Source organism: Rhinolophus hipposideros, assembly GCF_964194185.1.
Source record: "Rhinolophus hipposideros genome assembly, chromosome: 2".
Lineage (NCBI taxonomy): Eukaryota > Metazoa > Chordata > Mammalia > Chiroptera > Rhinolophidae > Rhinolophus > Rhinolophus hipposideros.
In genome coordinates, this window is record NC_138048.1 from 8,812,275 (window position 1) to 8,832,775 (window position 20,501).

General features: G+C 37.2%; 1 protein-coding gene across 3 annotated transcripts in view; it reads right to left on the minus strand.

Annotated features, from left to right (window-relative positions):
- The window catches only part of CP (ceruloplasmin), a 60,632-nt gene extending 42,084 nt beyond the window's left edge, over window positions 1-18,548 (minus strand). For all 3 annotated transcript variants that reach the window (XM_081063852.1, XM_081063853.1, XM_081063854.1), the window contains exons 1-8: window positions 18,051-18,548; window positions 9,788-10,035; window positions 7,784-7,996; window positions 6,608-6,781; window positions 4,580-4,834; window positions 3,416-3,587; window positions 1,999-2,138; window positions 664-810 (exon numbers count right to left, since the gene is read on the minus strand). In XM_081063852.1, the coding sequence (XP_080919978.1) occupies window positions 664-810; window positions 1,999-2,138; window positions 3,416-3,587; window positions 4,580-4,834; window positions 6,608-6,781; window positions 7,784-7,996; window positions 9,788-10,035; window positions 18,051-18,196 (1,495 nt within the window). In that variant the 5' untranslated portion in view covers window positions 18,197-18,548. The remainder of the gene's footprint in view (window positions 1-663; window positions 811-1,998; window positions 2,139-3,415; window positions 3,588-4,579; window positions 4,835-6,607; window positions 6,782-7,783; window positions 7,997-9,787; window positions 10,036-18,050) is intronic.
- Between the last annotated feature and the right edge of the window lie 1,953 nt (window positions 18,549-20,501).

Sequence of the window (20,501 nt, forward strand, 5' to 3'; positions counted from 1 at the left end):
CTGCAAGTGGTGGCAAAGCCGCTAGTCTTCATTGGTCAGCCTTGACATATGACAATACCTAAGTATACTCACAGAGTGGAATATTTTGTATCATGAAAACTAAAATGCTTATAATGCTAAGAAAATGCTTATAATGCTAAGAAAAGAAACTAAGTACAAAATTAGAATAAGCTTTTTTATACTCATATACTGTGACCTCAGCCACATTTAAATATACATTATATATTCAGAAATGAAAGTGTACAAATTACATATAAATATAATGGTGGTTGTCTATAGAACTACGGATAATATTTTTGGCTCTACCTTTTTACATTTTCAAATATTCTACAACGAGAACCTAATCTTCTTATAATTGCAAGAATATTTTTCGAATTTAAAAATTGCCCTAATGGTACTCCAGAAATGTTTACTTGATGCAATCCAAATAAGTTACTAGCAGCATTGTCAATAATCATTCAATGAAGGAGGGTCAGAATTCCATAAAGCAATGGAAATGGAAGGAAAAGAGGTTTACTTGCTTCCTGGCATGATGCCTGAGAATGGTATACGAGCAGTTTCCTCAGAAGGTCTTGCCTTCAGTTTGTGAAGGACCGTTTTCCTGAGGTAGTGGCACAGTGGATTCTTCAACATTGGTGATTTGTTACCGAGTGCTGTACTCACTTTTACTCTTCGGGTTGGAAGCGTAGTATGTGCCCTCGTTGCTCTTACTGACTCTCACCCCAACTGGCTCAATACTGAGGGGGTGTTCTCCTTTGTTATGGAAAGTGACTCTGATGGTGTCTCCCACCTCCGCCCAAATGACAGGACCTAGGGAAGAAGAGACTGTTATCCTCCCTTGGTATATAACATGTAGAGTACATAAGACACTCGTTTTCTTTGACTTGTCCTCTGGCAAGAACCACTGTGAACAACATGCTTATCTGTAGCACACAGAATGCTTGATTTTTAAAAGTCCATTATCAATTCGACATGGTGAAGCCGGAAAGAGATGAGAAGGGTTCTCAGATTCAACTTCAGGTTAATGAAATTTGTTGTCTTTTTCACCCAAGTCAGTTCACAAGCTTTATCCATTTACAAATAAAACTATTCAGAGTGTCTATGCCCTCCTCACCATGGTGTTGTGTTGGCTAGCTGTGTGTTACTTATCCCAAGAGCCAGGGGCCTGCTGTAAACCTCGTCCACCCAAAAGGGGTAAATTAAATTGTCTTGGCTGTGAAGAGTGACACTGGGGTGGATTTTCCATCACCAAAATTAACATTGTCACAAAGTATAGAATAAAAACCTAGTATATAGTACATAAATATTTATGTATTACATCGAATGCTATTTATTGAGGGTTTCCTATGTTCTCTTCTGAGTGTTTATGTGAATTAACTCATTTAATCCTTACGACAACTTTATGAGGTAAGGACTAGTATTGTTATTAATACTATTGTTCCCATTTTATAGAAGGCACAGAAAATTGAGTACTTGCAAAGGTCACACAGCTAACAGGTGAGGAGGGAGGGTGGTCTGAATCCACTCACTCTGCTCTTCTGCCTGAGCAGAGAGAGGGGTTTCTGGGCTGTCCCTGAGGGCACCCCACAGAACTCTAAGACAAACCCAGCCATCTCAGTAGTAGCCTGGAATTTATTTCTAAGGGGATGTATCTTTAGCTAAGAGCAGACGCTAACAGTTTCTTTGTCTATTTAAACAATGTCAATGAACATATAATTCCCCTTACCTCTTTGAAGAGAAAAAAATCCTCATTTGAAGTTAGCATGGTTTTTAATGATAAAGATTTACTGTTGGTAACGTACATTTGGAAAAGTAATTAGCTGCTGCATTTTACTAATGATTGATCTTTATGCTGCTGCATTTTACTAATGATTGAACTTTATGTCCCCAGTTTATTCCCAGAAGTCTTGCTGTGGGCCCTGACGTTTCTGTTCTTTCTAAGGTTGGTGGGGCCCAGGGGAAGAGCGCAGTGGTCATATATGTTCTGCACGGACTTACCCAGAATGCCAAGGTGTTCCTCTTCAAGGCCTCTCTCTTTTCGGTTTGTGAAGGAGGCATCTGTGTACTCACGATAAACCAGCTTTTTATAAGAGCCTCCAATTCTTGTAGGACCTTGTTCAAAAAATACCTCTGACGCACTACCAAAAGACAAAGGGTTTTTACCGCTGGAGTTGAACGCCGAACAGCAAGCAGGTATTCACAGAGGAGACTAATTGAAGAGAAAAATTCTGACCGGTTCGTAGAGATACTTATGACCCATGACTTACCAAATACTTCAACAGAAGTGCTAGCCCACTTCATGGAAGAGTGTTCACTTAAGGAGTCGAGAATAACAGCATAGAAGTGTCACTTTTTCGAGTGAAGTGAAAAAAATTCGAGAGGGCCCATGTCAACCCTTGACAGTTAATAAATTGTTCTGAAATGGAATCTTTTTAATAAATTATAAAATGTTTAAAAATACAGCATCTACTGCTTATCACATATTGACACCAGCTGGGTGTCCAGGTGTTGACGTGGAGAAATTGGAACCCTTACACACTGTTGGTAGGAATGTAAGATGGTGCGGCCACTATGGGAAAAAGTATGGCCTCAAAAAATTGAAAATAGAATTACCATATGATTCAGCACTTTCACTTTCCAGTGTAAATCCAAAATAATTTAAAACAGGGACCTAAACAGATACTTGTACTCCAATATTTATAGCAGCATTATTCACAACAGCCAAAAGCTGCAAACAACCCAAATGTCCATCAACAGATAGATAAATAAATAAAATGTGGTCTATGCATACAATGGAATATTATTCAGCCTTAAAGAGGAAAAGAATTGTGATACATGCTACAACATGAATGAACCTTATAAATATGCTAAGTGAGATAAGCCAGACCAAAAAAAAATGGACAAATATTGTATGATTTCACTTGTATAAGGTACCTAAAATAAGCAAATTTATAAAGACAGAAAGTAGGATAAAAGTTATCAGGTGTTGGAGAGTTATTGTTTAATAGGTACAGAGTTTCTATTTGGACTGATGAGAAATTTCTGGAAGTGGATACTGTTGATGATTGTACAATCTTATGAATGTACTTAATGCTGCTGGATTGTACAATGCTTTGTTTCGGAAATGGAAACAAAATGAATTGATCTAATTGTATTCAGTGTTGTTGGGGGTTTTCATTTGTTTGTTTTTGGATTCTGTTAAACATTAGATAACTTTAAACTCACCTTTTTTCATAGACTCAAAAGTCACAGTTCTCAAACTTGGGCTCATCCCAAACACTTGAATAAATATTGAGCAATCTAGTTACTCAATTTTAGGTACCAATTCAAATTTTAATTGCTAAATGAATCTTTTATGATTTTTTTAGGGGGAGGCATACACATATTTTGAAATAATATTCTTTTTCTGAATTACCTTTCAGGTGCTGTTAAGTTTTCTTTGGTGAAGATGTCTATGCTGGAGGGTGCATAGTTCCAGATGATTTCCTCAGCGGCAATGTAGTAATGTCTAACATGTTTCCCACGGATGTCATCCTCTGAGGAAGGCTTGTGACAGTCTTGTACCTGGAAAAAGGCCTGCAACCCAGCTGAAAACCACACAGAAAGAGATGTGTTAATGGAGCAGTGTTTCTCCTGTTGCCTTGTCAACATTGCTGGTAACATGACATGTACACTGAAGGAATAGACAGCTAGGAACAATATTATAAACCAGAGCAAACAATTATAAATAAATTACTGATGGAAAATTCAAGCCGTTTTTTTTTTTTTTACACTTCTCTATACAACATAGAGGAGAGATCTTAATCAGTGATGTTTTCAAAAATATGGTACCAGTTTCTGTGGGCTTTCACATAAGAGGTCTTTTCATGAGAAAAATGACACAATAGATAAATGAAGAAGAGAGGCTTTGCCATATTTTAAAAAGTAGGAGAGAGCCTCTATAGTTGTTCTGTCACACAGAATGGCTGTGCACCTGTTACACTAGGCCTTCGGTGGCCAAGGTCATATTTGGTAGGTGAGATTACATTTGAAAGTCATAGTAACATACACAACGATCCAGATTCAACCTCATTTCTTTAAGGAGAACAGTATTACAAACTGACATCTTTCAATGACTAGGAATGTTTTATCATACCATATGAAAGAGATACAGAAAGCATTTATCGAGTTAAACCAAGGAATAGCTGGACTCAAAGGAAGAACAAAGTTGGTGGTATTTGATAGAGCAAGGTTAAAAAAAAAAGGCTAATTTTCAGCACAATATATAAATGTTATGGTGTATACAATATTGTGTATTTTACAATGTTGAGACTCTACATGCAGTAGTATACTTTTAGGGCCAATTGTTCTATTTCCAAATTAATGTATTTTCAGATTTCATCACTTTATAAATGTTCCAGTCTTTCACTCTTTTTTATTACATTATGATACATACCATCATAGGAATAAAATTACCAGTTCAGAGCTCATATCGTTCCAAAGGTAGATTCTGATTCCCAATAATCACCCCATTTGTAGTGTAACTGAGACATGACTATTTTTTTTAGCTGATGTCTAATTTCAGGTAGAGATGACCTACCTTTCAGATGGTTTAGATTCTGACAGCTAAGCATCCATTCTCCAGGATTCTGGGCCACCATAAAAGCATCAAAGAGGGTAGCAGGAAAGAGATTGATTGTATCAACACGGTAGTTCTTGTTAGTCAATGTTTGGCCGTGGAAGAAAGCTGCATGCACGTCTACTTCATTACCCATACCAAAAAGGTACCATTTCACTCTGTCCTCGGCACACATGGAGAGTCCTGGGAGACTTCCAAAAGCGTATCCATTCACAGCTGTTAAGTCAAGAGCAGAGATTGTGACTAACAGATGTTAGTGCCTGGGTCAGTGATAGCTACCTCTAGAGAAATTGGGTCAATTTGCAATGGAAACTATCTGGCATATACGCTGCTATTCCTCTCTCTTTCATACCCACATACAGAGGTGCCAAAAAATGTACACAGATTTTAAGAAAGGAAAAAGCTATTAAAATTGTAATACTCAATATATACCGATAACAAAAGATGAATACAAGTGACGTTTGACTTCCACAATTACAAGAGGTGCTCAGAGTGGTTACCATCAGCGTCCAGACACTTGGGATTATGGCAAACTACTGCTTGAGCAATGTTGACCAAAGTGTCCACTTGTATACAGTTTTTTGACATCCCCGGTATTATTAATCAATCACAGCACTCTTTAAATATGGACCTGAATCCAGCCTTGGGATTCCTGTCAACACAATATTAGCAGATGAACACAACACTGAAGATGAAATCTATTTGCTCTTTTTGTTATAAACTATGTACATTGGTCTGTACACGTGTGTGTATTTGTAAATACTAATGTGTGCATATATACAAAATGTCTACACACATAGTGCATAGAAAAAGACTAAAGGTTATTTAATAACTGATGTTTCATTATATTGGTGGTAGTACTATAGATGATTTTAATGTTTTCTGTTTGCTTATCAGAACTTTTCCAATTTTCTACAGTGCATATGGATTGCTTTTGAAATGAGGACACAAGGAACGCTTTTTTAAAAAGATTGGAAAACAAAATAAAAGAAATATGAAGGAGAAAAAAAATGTAGGGGAAGAACAATAGCGACCAAAGACCAGAGCCACAAAGACCTAAAAGTTCAAAGCAAATGGCCTGAGACCCTTTCAAGAAACAGCATCCCTGTTCAAACTGGGTGGTTCTGGGAAACACCATAAAAGCACCAGATACATCTGGGGCACCAACCCAGACCCGTCCACACTGGAATTTTGAGTACTTTTTCTAACATCTATTTTTGTTGACACATAACAGCGGCAGAATTAAAGTATGGAAAGAGGATCTTCCATAGAGGATCTTCCATCTGCCCAAATATGCAAAAGTTGGAAACAAAAATCTGTACTTTCTTAATAAATTTAGTTCTCTGCTTTGGTATTTCAATAATTTTTGTATTATCAGTTTCTTATTAAAGGTTATTTTGAAGAAGTTAAGTACAAGCAAACAAGAACCTATACTTATTGGTCTAGTTGATGCTAAGGGATTTGATTTCCTCTGCAAATTTTGAATGACAGAAAATCTTACTAAGCTCATTACTTGGTCTCTGAGAACTAAGAAGAAGCCTACGAAATAAAGGAAGCATTTCTAGAAGAAACGAGGACAGAGGGACAATGTATATGTAAAAGAAATACTTTTTAGAACTATTTTTCTAAATATAGTTCGATACTTTAATATATAAGCATAATTGTAAGCATTTAGTTTAATAATTTTAGGCTGCCTCAAATAATTTTTAGAATGAGTTTGGAGGATAAATAAATATAGAAATATAACATAAGTATGCATTAAACCATAATTGGTGATGTTTTATCATTATCAGTTTGGGAACAATTTGGTGCATCTGACTTTATCTGGTTTAGAGTTTTGATTTGACCTGTATAGCTGAATATGAATTTGCACGCCCAATATATTTTGTTATGAGAACCTCAGATTAGAAACCACTTATGTGAGGGAATAAACCTAGCAGAATTAATGGATCGAGAAAAATAAGATAAACACGTCGTTAGTAATCTTACAGTACATTCTGTTACTCTCCTGGAAGTCTTCGTCATCTTGGTCAACTTTCTCTGGGTCGGAGCAATAGGTTTTAATGTTGTCATCTAGGTACCAGCTGAAATTTTCATCCACCACAGAAAACATCACCACAAATTCTTGGTCAATATTTTTTTCTTTTTCTTTATCCAGAGAACCTGAAGTGAAAATTACTATTTTAGGGGCAGCGGGTTGGCTCAGTTGGTTAGAGCGCAGTGCTCATAACACCCAGTTTGCCAGTTTGATTCCCACATGGGCCAGTGAGCCTCCACAACTGGATTGAAAACAACAATGACTTGACTTCGAGCTGATGGATCCTAGAAAAACACACTGTTCCCCAATAAAAACTTTTTTAAGAAAAGAAAAAAAAGAAACTTACTATTTTAATCTTTAGCATGGATTTTAACATGATTTACTGTTTTAAGAAATTTTAGTATTTATTTTCCTAATAAATCTGGACTAGTCACTTCTGTTTTAAGACATGGGGACACTTAGGAAGTTTTATTTATTTGTTTGTTTATTTGTTTGTTTGTTTGTTTGTTTTAGGAAGTTTTATGTTCAGTATTCTGGGCTTGGCAGACATTCATATGTTTGAATGTTCACTGACCACACAAGTATTCAATGCTTTTTGGCCAATGAGAAGGTTGGAACTCATACATGTATACAAGTCTTCTGATACATATAGCCACAAGCTGACACAACAGGTCCTTGCAGGTAACTAATGATTGTTCACGTAAGAATTAGATTTCAAGCTCTTGAGCTATGATGTCTTTTTCATGGAGTTAGAAATAGATATTTTGATATTATATTTACCAACACAAAACAGATAACCAGAGCTATCTCACCATGCAGTGCCACGAGGGAGTCACATTTGGTAAAGTCACATAGCTCGTCAACACTACTGTAAAGTGAGCTACAGCGAACCTGACCCCAAGGACAGCATATTTCCTGCAGCTTAGCAATGTGTATGGATGGTTGTCCCACTTATCCCTTCTCCTTATCCTGTCCTGCTCTTTCCTCCCTTTTTTTTAGACTCACTGCCTCTCTACCTTACCCACTCAGTCACAACACAGAAGACTTGACTTATATTTGAAAATGAACAAGCTGCCCTGTCTCTCATCATTTGGTCGTATATCATGAGCAAAAATGAGATAATGTACCTTTTTTACAGATTATTAAAGGTCCGATGAGTCCTGAAGCAATATCTCTTGGAGCATCAATGTGGGAGTGGTAAATCCTGGTCACGCAATTGCTGTCTTGCTCACCAGGACTTTGTTCTTGGGTGGCTTGCATTATGTATGTGTATTGCTCACCTGGATACACTTTATCATCTGCTTTATGAAAATCTGTGGTGTTATCAGGATAGACAGCTCCTAGGAAACAACATGCAATGAAATTGCAAGTTGAATGTGTTTGAACTTAAATGAGAGAATGGATGTTTATTAATTCATTCAGCAAATGTTTTTTCAACATCTAGTAGGTGCCCCTTGGAGGTACAGTGATGTCCTCTTTGAACACAGAGGAATGAGAGACTACTAACTAAAGGAAGGTTCCCAGAAAATTTTGTCATTACTTTTCATACTTGACTGAGTCTCCAGGGAGCAGTAATAGATATATTACAGATATATCAGGAGCATAGAGACTTTTGGTTTGCAATTTAAAGAACCGCTTTTCCCTGGGGTCATGGTATGGAAGTATGAACAAATGGCTGCCTTTTCCTACACTTGGAAATATTTTATATAATATCAGATTTTTACCTGTGAAGTAACCACGGAACTTTTTTAATTTTGTAAATTTCCAAACATATGCAAAAGTTGAGAGAATAATATGATGAACCTCCACGTACCCATCAACCCAGCAGTAATAATGACCAACTCAAGACCAACCTTGTTTCATCTATATCCCCACCAACTCTTATCTCCATCATTCCATCACCACCTAATTATTTTAAAGTAAATCCTAGACATCATATCATTTCATTCTTAAATACACGAGTATGTATTGCTAAAAGACAAGAACTTTTTTTCTTTTACAGAGCCACAGTACAATGATCATACTTTAAAAATGATTCATACCGTAAAGTACCATGAATTTTTTTTAAAAAAATAAGATGGTAGTCAACCTTTATGTTATGAATGTACTTGGTGGGTTCAGAAAAAAAGAACCAAAAATATGTGGTTTAAAACATTCACCTTCTAAAACAATAACTCTTTACAAGGGAAGACTAGTAATCAAACTCATTTTATCTTAATTTTCAGAGTTGATCCTTATAATTTTGATGAACTGTATAACGGCCTCAGCATTTTTACTTATGATAACTGTTGACATTTCTAGAAGTATTACTACATACTGTCATTGTCCCTGTTTTATAGGTGAAGAAAATGAAACACAGAGAATTTAAGTAACTTGCCCAAGACCATTCAGTCAGTAAAAGGCAGGGTTGCACCTGAACCTTGGTCTGCTAATTTTGAAGCCCTTTCTCTTAACCACAACAAAGCACAACTCTTTTCATCATCATCATCGTCATCATCAAGTACTAAGAATTAGATAACAGTCACCAAAACTAATCTTTGTTTTTCCCGAACCATTATTAAGGCTTCCAACTCCTACATTCAAATGACCTTTTGGCTAACTGTGTCTCAGATGTGACTCTGAGGTCATCCAGCCACCTGTACCATTTGGCTGATGTATGAGACTACCTACGCTGCCTTAGCTGGGACAGTTTATCCAAAGTTAGGATGGGAAGTGACAATGGCCACAGTATGTTTACATGAGGGAACTTCAAAGATAAGACAATCCTGTCTTGAGTCCTGTTTCTTTCTTCTGGATGTTTGCCTTTTCTAGACCTTCATGTACACTGCTTATTTTTCTTATTCTGACTATTTGGCTGGAAAGAAGTTGGATGCTGGCCCAGCTCTCACTGCCTCTCATTATATGTGTCCACCCAGAAATCCTATCACATTGACACTTCACACAAACAGGTACAACCAAGAGAAACATAGCCATATTATGATGAACCAAAATACTTACAATAAAACAGTTTAGAGCTAAACATCATAGTTACAGGTCTCACTCAGAAGAGGAGTCTATATTCTTAGAAGTTAAAAAGTGTTCCTACTGAAAAGTAAGAGGAAATTTCCAGCTGGAGTATGAGCTGAACTTACCCTCATGTTCCTTTTGGTATGTTATCCCATGTGCATGAAAAGTGTAGGGCCTAGAGGCAAAATTTTTTAAATGTATAAAAACGTTATCTTCAGTTTCTGCTTTGATAATAGGTCCTAAAAACCCCAGCCAGTCAGGTTTTGCTATAGTCGTCGTAAAGTTTCCATCTGTGTACTGAAGATAAAGGGCCTTCTTGTATAATCTTCCAATTCTATTGGGGCCACTTTGAAGATAGGTATTGGCATGTTCCCTGCAAAGGAAAAGAAAACAACTCTATCAGAAGCCATCATTCCTGGGGGTAACATTAAATTAAAGAGAAATTAATGGTCATATCACATTAAATGTTTGCCCATTGTTGTAGGGATGCCTACATGAAACGAAGAGAAGAGCAGTCACTTAGCCCTGTTGTTTCGACGATGTGATGTGTCTCACATCAGATATGAGGCAGAGAGCCATCTGTAAAGGGGCCATGAAAATATGGTGCATCTTACCACAGCATTTTCTACAAGATTTTCATATTAAAACATGGAGGTATTATGGAATAGAATATAAAATTAAAGTGAAATATTAAAATAAAGACATTTCTCACGTCTGATGTACCTCTTTTAGCTACTGGAAAAGTTTGAGTTTATATGCAATCAATCTGGATATTTGAGACACCAAAGTGTGTGTGTGTGTGTGTGTGTCTGTGTGTGTATATGCACACACATATACACTTGTATTCCTAAATAAAGTAAAAGTAATGATGCTAAATTAATTCTTTCATTTTTGTTTCCATTAGTAGCACCAAATCAAGGTTGGAATTGCTGCGCACAATTGTGTGTGAGTTATAAATTACCTTTGGATTCAAATTACCCTTATGTTTTTTTTAATCGCTTGCTGCCAAGAATACTTGAATGTTGAACGTTTATATTCTGATTAGTAGCCTATTAAAGGCTGCTTAAAACTTTCCTGAAAAAATATCAGTAAAGTAAATAGAAGCCAGGAAATACAAAGAAAAGAAAGAAAGTGAGCTTGGTATTCAAAGACTGGAACTGATTCTTAAGTTATTATGCCTGGATAGCTCAGTGGGATCTGTGGGCACTGCCGTCTCGCAGTTTAGGAGGACCCACTCAAAACCCGGACTTTGGCAAGCCCCTCCACCAGCAGCTGAGGTTTCCTCCTCTAGAATAAAACCTGTTAGCACTCAAGCTGATCATCCAGGGTGTGTGTGGTGTGTGTGTGTGTGGTGTGTGGTATTTGTGTATGTGTGTGGTATGTGTCTCTGTGTGTGTGGTGTGTCTGTGTGTGTGTGTGGTGTGTGTGCCCGCGTGCATGTGTGGTGTGTGGTGTGTGTGTGTGTGTGTGTTTGCCTACTTTCGCTTCAGTGACCTTTGATGCTTTACCATTTTCCACCCCTATGAGGCCCAAATAACCTGATTAAAGAATAAACATCATCTTGTTTCCCCAGCTGTGAGCTCATTGGAAAGAGTGAGAGACATTTTCCTTTCCGTTCAAGACAAGAGTAGGACTTGTTGGGGTATTCTTGATTTTTGTTGTTGCAGAGTTTAAAGATCCAGCTTTTATAAAATTCAGGGATCTAGACTACACTTTCTTAAGTTTTAATGTGTGTGAGAATCTACTCAGGACCTTGATAAAATACAAGTTCTTGGGGCCCAGCCCCAGTGATTCTGATCCCATGTGTCTGGGGTGGGAAATGGGCATCTGCATTTACTAAGAACCCCACCCCACTCCACTGTGCTCAGATGCTGCTCTGGGCTCATGGGCAGCCTGAGTGGGGGAGGCTCGAGGTGAAGGGGAAGAGAGCTGTCCAGTCCCAGAGGCAGTGGGATTCCTTGAGACCAAGAGACAGAAAAGTGGCAGGGTCTGTATCCAGACCAGACCTGGTAGTGGTCAGGCCACTGCTGGTGTGTTTGCGTGGGGGCATCACATTAAGCCTCAGTGCTGGAGCTTTGGCAGGGGTCCTGCTGGCAGAGTTTGGGCAGTGGGAAGAGGTGTTGAAAACAGCAGAGCCATTGTCTCTGGATTGGCCAGAGAGCTTCGACGATGAGCATCTCAGAGTTGTTACCATATACCAAATACTCCAGTTTTCCTGGACTGTGTAAACTCCTGGAGTCGCAAATTGTTCACTTAAACATGAATGACATAGGGTCACCTTTCCCTATCCTTGGGGAAGAGGACCTAAGCAGGAATTTAGAAAAATAAAGAAGTGACATCTTTTGTACCCCATGTGGGGTGGCAAATCCATGTTTATGCCTTCATTTCTCTGTCATTTTCTGATTGTTTGTTACAACAAAATAGAAAAACAAATTCAGGAAGGTTCAGAGAAGCTTCAAGGACATCAAAATGCATGGAAAAACAGCAGGACAGGTGTGTGAATTCTTCTTTCTAAACTGCAGCATTAGTATGAACAGGAGTAGTTTTAATAAGGAGATGTTTTCACAGCAGCACAATTCTGAGGCACTGAAAGCCACTGAGATGAAAGGCAGATTCATTCAGTCCATACTGAGAGAAGGTCAGCAAGAGTACGGTTTCAGTCAGGCACACAGCTGCAGCTGCAAAGCTTACAGGACAGAGACGGAGGCCCTCCCGGTCCCTTCAGGAGAACCTGAAGCACCCCATCTCACAACGCAAGGCCCGTCTAAGCCCAGGGTAAATTTTCTCCAGTGTCTGTTGCTAGGGGATTGGTCCCCATGATACATATATAGAGATTCTAATCTGTGTTCTACCATGCCCCTTGATATACATCTTACAGAAGGCCAAAGTTTAAAAAAAGCTCACTAATTCTTATGGTTTCATTTAAATGCAGTGAGAAATTACATTTTCTGAATGTGACTCTAAAGCACGTAGGATTATATCACATCCCATTTCAACAGCAGCGGGTTTTGTCAAAATGCTTTCATTGCATTGAAATTCTCCTGTATTAATCACTTCCTGAAATAGGAGGAGCATTGCCTAAACTTTGAGATTTATTTTTTTGTGTACAATGATTTTGGGGGAGGGGTGAAAATTACCTTTAAAATAGTTGATCTGAAGTTATAGTATATTCAAGGTTTTTAACATTTGGAATTCTTTTCTATACATAACAATATGCAAAATATATTTCTCATCTTGTCTTTTTGGATGAAACAAAATTAAGTCTTAACCAAATTGAGAAATATTTCACATCATGTGATACTTTGGGGAGGGACTATTTGCTTATATTCTGTCTCCAAAGGAAGGTCAAAGGGTCATCAGGGGATATCTATTTAATTTCAAAAGTACAGCTTGGGGACAAAAGGTCAGTTACTGGAAGCTTACAGGAAGTTTGCTAATCAGATATTCTGTCAAGAGAATCTTTTCTAGTTGTTCTTTGACCTAAACAAACAATTCACATTAATTGTAGTTCTTCCGGTTGACAGTTGTAACATGCTTTTTTCTACTCATTAAACTAGATATGACCCCTCTCCATAATCACATCCCTCCTTTTTAGTACCCAATTTCTATAATCCTATAGCTGACTCCTATAATTTCTGGTAATTCAGACACAGAAGTGAGTTCTAATGATAGGGGAATTTAAAAAAAAAATTTATACTGCCTTTATTAGATAATGCTAATGCTATTCCCTCCCATAAATTCAGAATGCACTCAGTTTGTGTTCAGACAGGATTACTAAAATGTGGGTAATAAATAAGAAAAGCTTCTGGGTCCTTGGCTTCATTAATTGAGACATAGTATGTTAGTTCCCTACTAATGCATAAAAAATTATCACATAGCAGCTTAAAATAACATCCATTTATTATTTCATAGTTCTGTGGGTCAGAAGTCTGGCAAGGCATGACTGGGTTCTTTACTTAGGTCATCACAAGATGCTGGCGGGGCTGCATGTTCGTCTGGAGGCTCTGTGGAAAAATCCACTTCCAGGCTCATCTGTGTGGTTAACAAAATTCAGTTCATTGTGTTTGTAGAATATAAATCCCAGTTTCCTTACGGGCTGTCAATCGAGGACCTCTCCTCATTCCTTAAAGCCACCTGCATTCCTTCTCAAATGCCCCTTTCCATCTGCAAGCCAGCAACAGTTTGCTAAATCCCCCTCAAATCTCTTTGAATCTCTCTGACTTCCTCTTCTTCCACTAGGGAATTCTCTGCTTTAGATTGGTCCCACCCAGGTCACCTCCCTATTTTATAGTCAACTGTGCCATCGACTATAACATAAATAAATCATGGGAGTGATATCTCATCATACATCGTATTCTGGAAATTTAGGGTAGGACATCTTTGAGGACCATTTCAAAGAGTCTGCCTGCTACACATTGGAATCACAAGGGAAAGAGTCAAAAATTAACTGGTAGACAGAGACTCAACTTTGGTGTACAGGGCACAAGGTTCGAACCAGCAGGACTTCACTGGCACAACATAAATACACAATCCATTTGTCAACCTTCTTTTGTATCCATTCTCAGGGAAAATAGTAACTGTGACAATAGATCAGAGAATTTGAAAAGTGTGAAATCTTATAGCTGCTTAATTAGCTCCTTCCCACAGGCTGTCCTGTGTGAAGTATTTGTATCAACTATTGCTTGCTCTTTTTTTATTTGGCAACCTTGGAGAATGAGTCATTATAACTGACTTTATCCAGATTATTTTAGCTAATAATTGTACCTCTTTAAGAATCATATAAAAATTTTAGGACCATTTTTGAAGGAGTGAAATGAATGTCTTCAGTGAAAATGTTTTACTTAAAAATATTTTGTTTGCTTTCCTATTTGTTTAAATAGGGGATACTGAAAAAAAATGTCAGCTTTTTTTTGATAACAATAGTAACTGTTAACATTTGTTGAATACTTTAGATATTCTGTTCACTTAGTGTCATAATTATAATAGTTATCACTCTACTATAGGATGAAATGTTCTTAGTTTGTCCTCTGTTTGGTCAGGATTTGAGCTGCTATTTCTTCTTCATTACTGGTTCTGCTTATAATAACATCTTCAGTAATTTCTCAAAACTACGATGGGCTGAAAAACTAGGATTGTCTGTATGTTAAATAAGAGTCACCAAGCCTGAGTGAGAGCCTACAAAGTCAGTGCAAAGAGTTTTGTGATAGCTGTTCTTGTGCTTAAAGAATTTTAAGGACAAGAATTTTAAGCACACACACACACACACACACACACACACACACACACACACACACACATATGTTACCAGGAAAAAAATTAACCTGAAGATAACAGGAGTCAGGAGTACTATTTTTTGTTGCCATTATATAGCTAAGAAACACAATAAATATTTGATTAGTGCCTACTATAGACCCAGAACACACTGTTGTGTTTACTAATTGCTTTTATATGTATGTCTCTTATTATTATTTAAATATAAACGATTTAGGAGCAGAAAACTATATTTTATAAAATCTCTATTTATTAATTTGTTGAAGTAACAGATAAGGCATTCACCTTAATAAGTGGCACTACTGAATATAACAAAATTACTTTCCATCTCATTCCATTAGAAATAAGTATTATTGCTATTAACAAAGAGAGGTAAACTATTTTCCTAGTAAAAAAATCCATACATTTCTCTCTTAATACCTGGTAATGTTTTCAGTTTCACTAACCCCATGCATAACTCCATAAACTGATTTTTTCTATTTCATTCTATTGTCTGATTTATTCCACAGTGTGAATCTCTCCACATTGGAAACAAGTGAAAGTTTTTACAACACAGCCTGTAATTTCTTCTAGCTCCCCATATACCTTTTATTTATTTATTTGCAGTTATTCATAAATATTAATTTAGTGTCTCTTATGTTCCAGATACCAGTGAACAAGCAGTGAAGGGAACAGATGCAGTTCCTGTCATCTCAATACATCCTTTCCTCTTCATTATCCCAGATCTTCAAGGCCAACGTCAGCTTAAACCTAATTCTCTGCCTAGCACGCATCTTGCACTCTTTCAACCTTGTTTCTCAGCATACTTATCTCCACTCCTTTTTAGCCTTCACAGGACAAAGAGTGCCAGATATAGCTGGTGATATCCCATCATCCCTGCTGATTGGGTTTGTATGTGGTATGAATATTTATGTCTTCCCCCAAATTCAGTTGTTGAAATCCTAGCCCCTAATGTGATGGTTTTGGGAGATGAGGCCTTTAGGAAGTGCTTGGGCTATCAGGATGGAGCCCTCACGAGTGGGATAAGTATGGTACCTCATAAAAGAGGCTCCAGAAATCCTTAGCCTCTGTCACTGTGTGAGAACACAGTGAAAAGACTGGGAACCAGGAAGAGAGCTCTCAATAGAGCAAGTCCATGCTGGCACCCTGATCTGGGACTTCCCAGCCTCCGGCACCGTGAGGAATAAATTTCTGTTGTTGATAAGCTACCCAGTCTGTGGCATTTTGTTATAGCAGCCTTAACTAAGACAGCTGGACATGCTGGTAATCAGAGACAAAGAAGGGGGCATAAAGCTGTAACTAAACACATCCATACAAAAAGTTTACCATAGTATTGGCAAAATTGATGAAGCTCTAGTCAACATTTGCTGTTCAGATGCATTAAAAAAATAAATAACAGACAGAGTAAGCAGTGTCATCTCGAGTTTGCATGACCAGGCTGTTAAAACCGATGTATATGGCATAACCTCCCTAGCACAGATAGGACACGGGAGTATTTAAAAACAAAGGAATTCTTTTCTCACCCATCCCCGTTCCCCCCAAAAAATCTTAACAAATTCCCTCTCTCTTCTATTCTCTAATTTCTGGAATTAGAAACTTCTTTATTGAATCGTGCTCGGTGCAATGTCTTGCAGTTAGTTTATGCCCAATAAATCTGATTTGATATTTGATCACGAGTAATAGCAGAAAGATGGTGGGTGGAAGCATGAAGTAGGGCAGTACTTTTCCTTAAAAAAATATATCTGGTTTCCCTATAGAAACCACATATAATTTACATTACATTTAACCAGGGAACATACTGAATTTATACAAAATGATGGCTTTAGTGAAACCATGAAAATATGTCACAGTACTAAGACAATACTACCTCAAAACCACATTAAAAAAATAATTGCAAGATGTATTAGTTTTATTTACAATCAGTTATTTTTAGGTCAGAAACTTTCCTTCCTGTATGTTACTAAATTAATAACTTAACAATTAGATACTACTATAATCTATGTATCTATTTTTTTACTGTGAAAAATTTCAAACATATAAAATTAATAAGAATAGTATATACCCCAAAACATTCAACAATTATAAAATTTGGCATACTTGTTTCACTATTTTTAAAGATACAGTATTAGCAGGTGATGGTCATTGGGCTCATTTGTGCTTTATCACCATGAAGATACATTTTTAAATGTAATGAACAATGCCTTTGAATGCTATATTTCAAATTTGGTGGTAAATGTTTGTTAACATTATTAAAAATGAGGACCTCAGTATAGGTAAACTTCCATTACAAAAAACTTCAAGGATTGTACACCTGAAATCTATCTAAATTTACTAACAATTGTCACTCCAATAAATTTAATTAAAAAAAAAACTTCAAGGAGAACTATATTCTTGAATTTTTGTATGGTGACTATTGCTTGAAATAAGGGGGCTTTCAACTGAAACATGAAAACATTAAAGTTACATAGAGTTTGGGGAGGGGCCTCATAATAAATAGATCACATTTTTTGCACATATATCATCTGCCCAGCACTGTAATAAAAGCTTTACAAGCACCCACTCTTCAAACACTCTTGTTAGATATTCTTATTATCTTCATTTTGCAGATTAAGATGCTGAGACTGAGAGAGATGAACTCAATTAATTGTCCAGAATCATCCAAAAAGTATTAGACACAGCCATATTTGTTAAAATTGTATTTGATTTCTATGAATGACATTTGAAAGGATTAAAATTTTATCCTTACCACCAATAATCAATAAATGGTATATAATAAACATAACATTTTATAAGTCATTATTTTAAATTAAGGAATGTCTGCATAAACACACCAAAGGACTGCACCCTGATAGGAAATGCAATAACAAACAGAGGAGGTAATAAGAAGCCCACACAGTTCCCTGGGACCAAGGAAATAGGAGCAGGGCAGCCTCTCAAAATAAAATTTAAAAAATACCCAGGAATTTAGGGGAGATTTATTAACGTATCTTGGGTTTCAAACCCATATTTTGCAGTTTCTGCACATAAAAAGTTAAAGAAATATTTTGTGTTATTGGCTTTATTTTCAAATTAATAATTTATAAATTTGGTCTATAAACAATAAAAATAGTGACTTACGTGTCAACTGAAATAAGTTTCTTTTCCCCATTGTCAGAGGCATAGTTCCAAGTTGTTTCAATAATTCCAATGTAATAATGTTTATCTTTTGCCCAGGCTGTGGTACTATATAAAAACAGAAAAATACTCAGAAGCAAAATCTTCATTTTTTTCCCCTTCTTGGAGCTGAGAAGCAACAAAGTGAAATCAGAAGCAGGCAATTTTATAAATAAGGCTTTCTTCCTTTATTTGCTTGATTGACACAATTTAATGTTGCATAAGAGTAAATTGTTTCGTTAAAGCAAATAACAGTTTCCACTTCAGTTCAGTTCTCGTAAACCCAGAAAAAAAAACATAGCTTTCCATTGCCAAGCTTCTCTGATTACAAATAAAAAGTCAACAATTATTGCTGGAGGGACTACAGTGTGCATAGCTATGTGCCTCTTCCATTCACTGTGGAAATTCCAGGAGGGAAGAGATCATCTCTAAATGTTCCTTTTGTTCCTCCAACAATATGCCACAATACAATGCCCTGCACACTGTGAACTTCTAGTAAATCGAAAATTATGCAAACTGGAACAAAACATGTGGTTCTTTACTTTCAAAAAGCCTAATAATATTTCATTGCAACTTTAAGATATGAGACATGATTGATTTTTAGCATGACAAATTTTATTTTGAAGGATTTATCTATTTTGTGAGCTCTGAACACATTTGCCAGATTAGTGAGTTTACCAGATTATTCTTGATTTGCTACATGCAAATCAGTAGGAGAGCATAATAGAGGTTGATAATTCTGTGTCTTAACAATTTTTATTAATAATATAGTAAACATACAATATTATATTAGTTTCAGGTGTACACCATCATTGTCCAACATTTATATATCTAAAAAAGTGATCACCATGATAAGTCCAGCAACCATCTGACACTGTACCCCACTATCACAATATTATTGACTATATTTCCCATGCTGTGCATTATGTCCCCATGACTTGTTTGTTTTATACCTGGAAATGTGGACTTCTTATTCACCTTTACTTTTCCCTCCTTTTTAAAATTTTTCAATTACAGTTGACATTAAATATTATTTTATATTAATGTTGGGTGTATAGCATATGGTTAGGAATTTACATAATTTAAAAAGTGAGCCCCTGCCTAATCTAGTACCCACCTAGTACTACACATAGTTATTACCATATCATTGACTATATTCCCTATGTTTTATTTACATCCCCATGAATTTTTGGAACTTCCAATTTTTATTTTTTTAAACCCTTCACTTTTTCATCCTGCCCCTTAACCCCCTCCCATTTATCACCCTAGCAAATTTAGTACTCGTGTGACACCATACATAGTTATTACAATATTATTGACTATGTTCCTTATGCTATACCCTATGTCACCATGACCACTGTGTAACAACAAACTTGTACCTTTTAATCTCTTCCTCTTTTTTCACCCACACAAGCCCCTCCCATCTGGCAGCCATCAAAATGTTCTCTGTGTCTCTGAGTTTGTTTCTGTTTTGTTTGTTTGTTTGTTTGTTTGTTTTGTTCTTCAGATTCCACATATAAGCGAAATCACATTGCATCTGTCTTTCTCTGACACTCCACTCAGCACAATACCCTCCATGTCCGTCCATTCTGCTGCAGATGACAAGAAGCCATTCCCTTTCACCGCTGAGCAATATTCCATTGTATGTATGTACCACCTCCTCCTTATCCATTCATCCATCAAAGAACACCCCGGCTGCCTCCACATCTTGGCCTTTGTAAACAATGCTGCAATGAACACATGGATGCCCACGTCCCCTCGAAACACCATTTTGGGTTTCTTTCGATAAATACCCAATGTGGGATTATTGGGTCCTTCTTTGTCTCTTATTATTGCCCTTCCCCCTCCCTTTTCCGCCTCCCCGGTCACTCCGGTTCAAGCCGTTGTTTCTCAGTCTAGTATAGGACACAGCTCGCTGGCCCATGCTGGTGTTATGAGCCTTGGGCTCCCCGGCTCTGCTGAGGCAGTCGGTCAGCTGCTCAAGCTCCCGCTGGCTGCCGGCAGCTCATGATGGCTTCCAGCCACTTACATTAGCCTCTGGCCACTCCTGGCAGCACACAGTAGCCCATGGCAGCTCACGCAGACCTCCAGGTGCTCACCGCAGCCAACTAGCTCCAGGTAGAGCTGTTGTTCACAATCTTAGCTGTGGAGGGTGCAGCTCACTGGCCCATGTGGGAATCGAACCGGCAACCTTGGCGTTAGGAGCACGGGGCTCCAACTACCTGAGCCACAGGGCCAGCCCATAGCCTTTGTTTTAAAGACTATTTTTTCTGGTATAAGAATTGCTATCAGATCTTTATGTAATTTCCATTTTCATGAAATATCTTTTTCTACTTCTTTACTTTCTGTCTGTGTGTCTGTCAATCTGAAGTGAGTCTCTTGTAGGCAGCTTATGTAAGGGTTTTGTTATTTTAT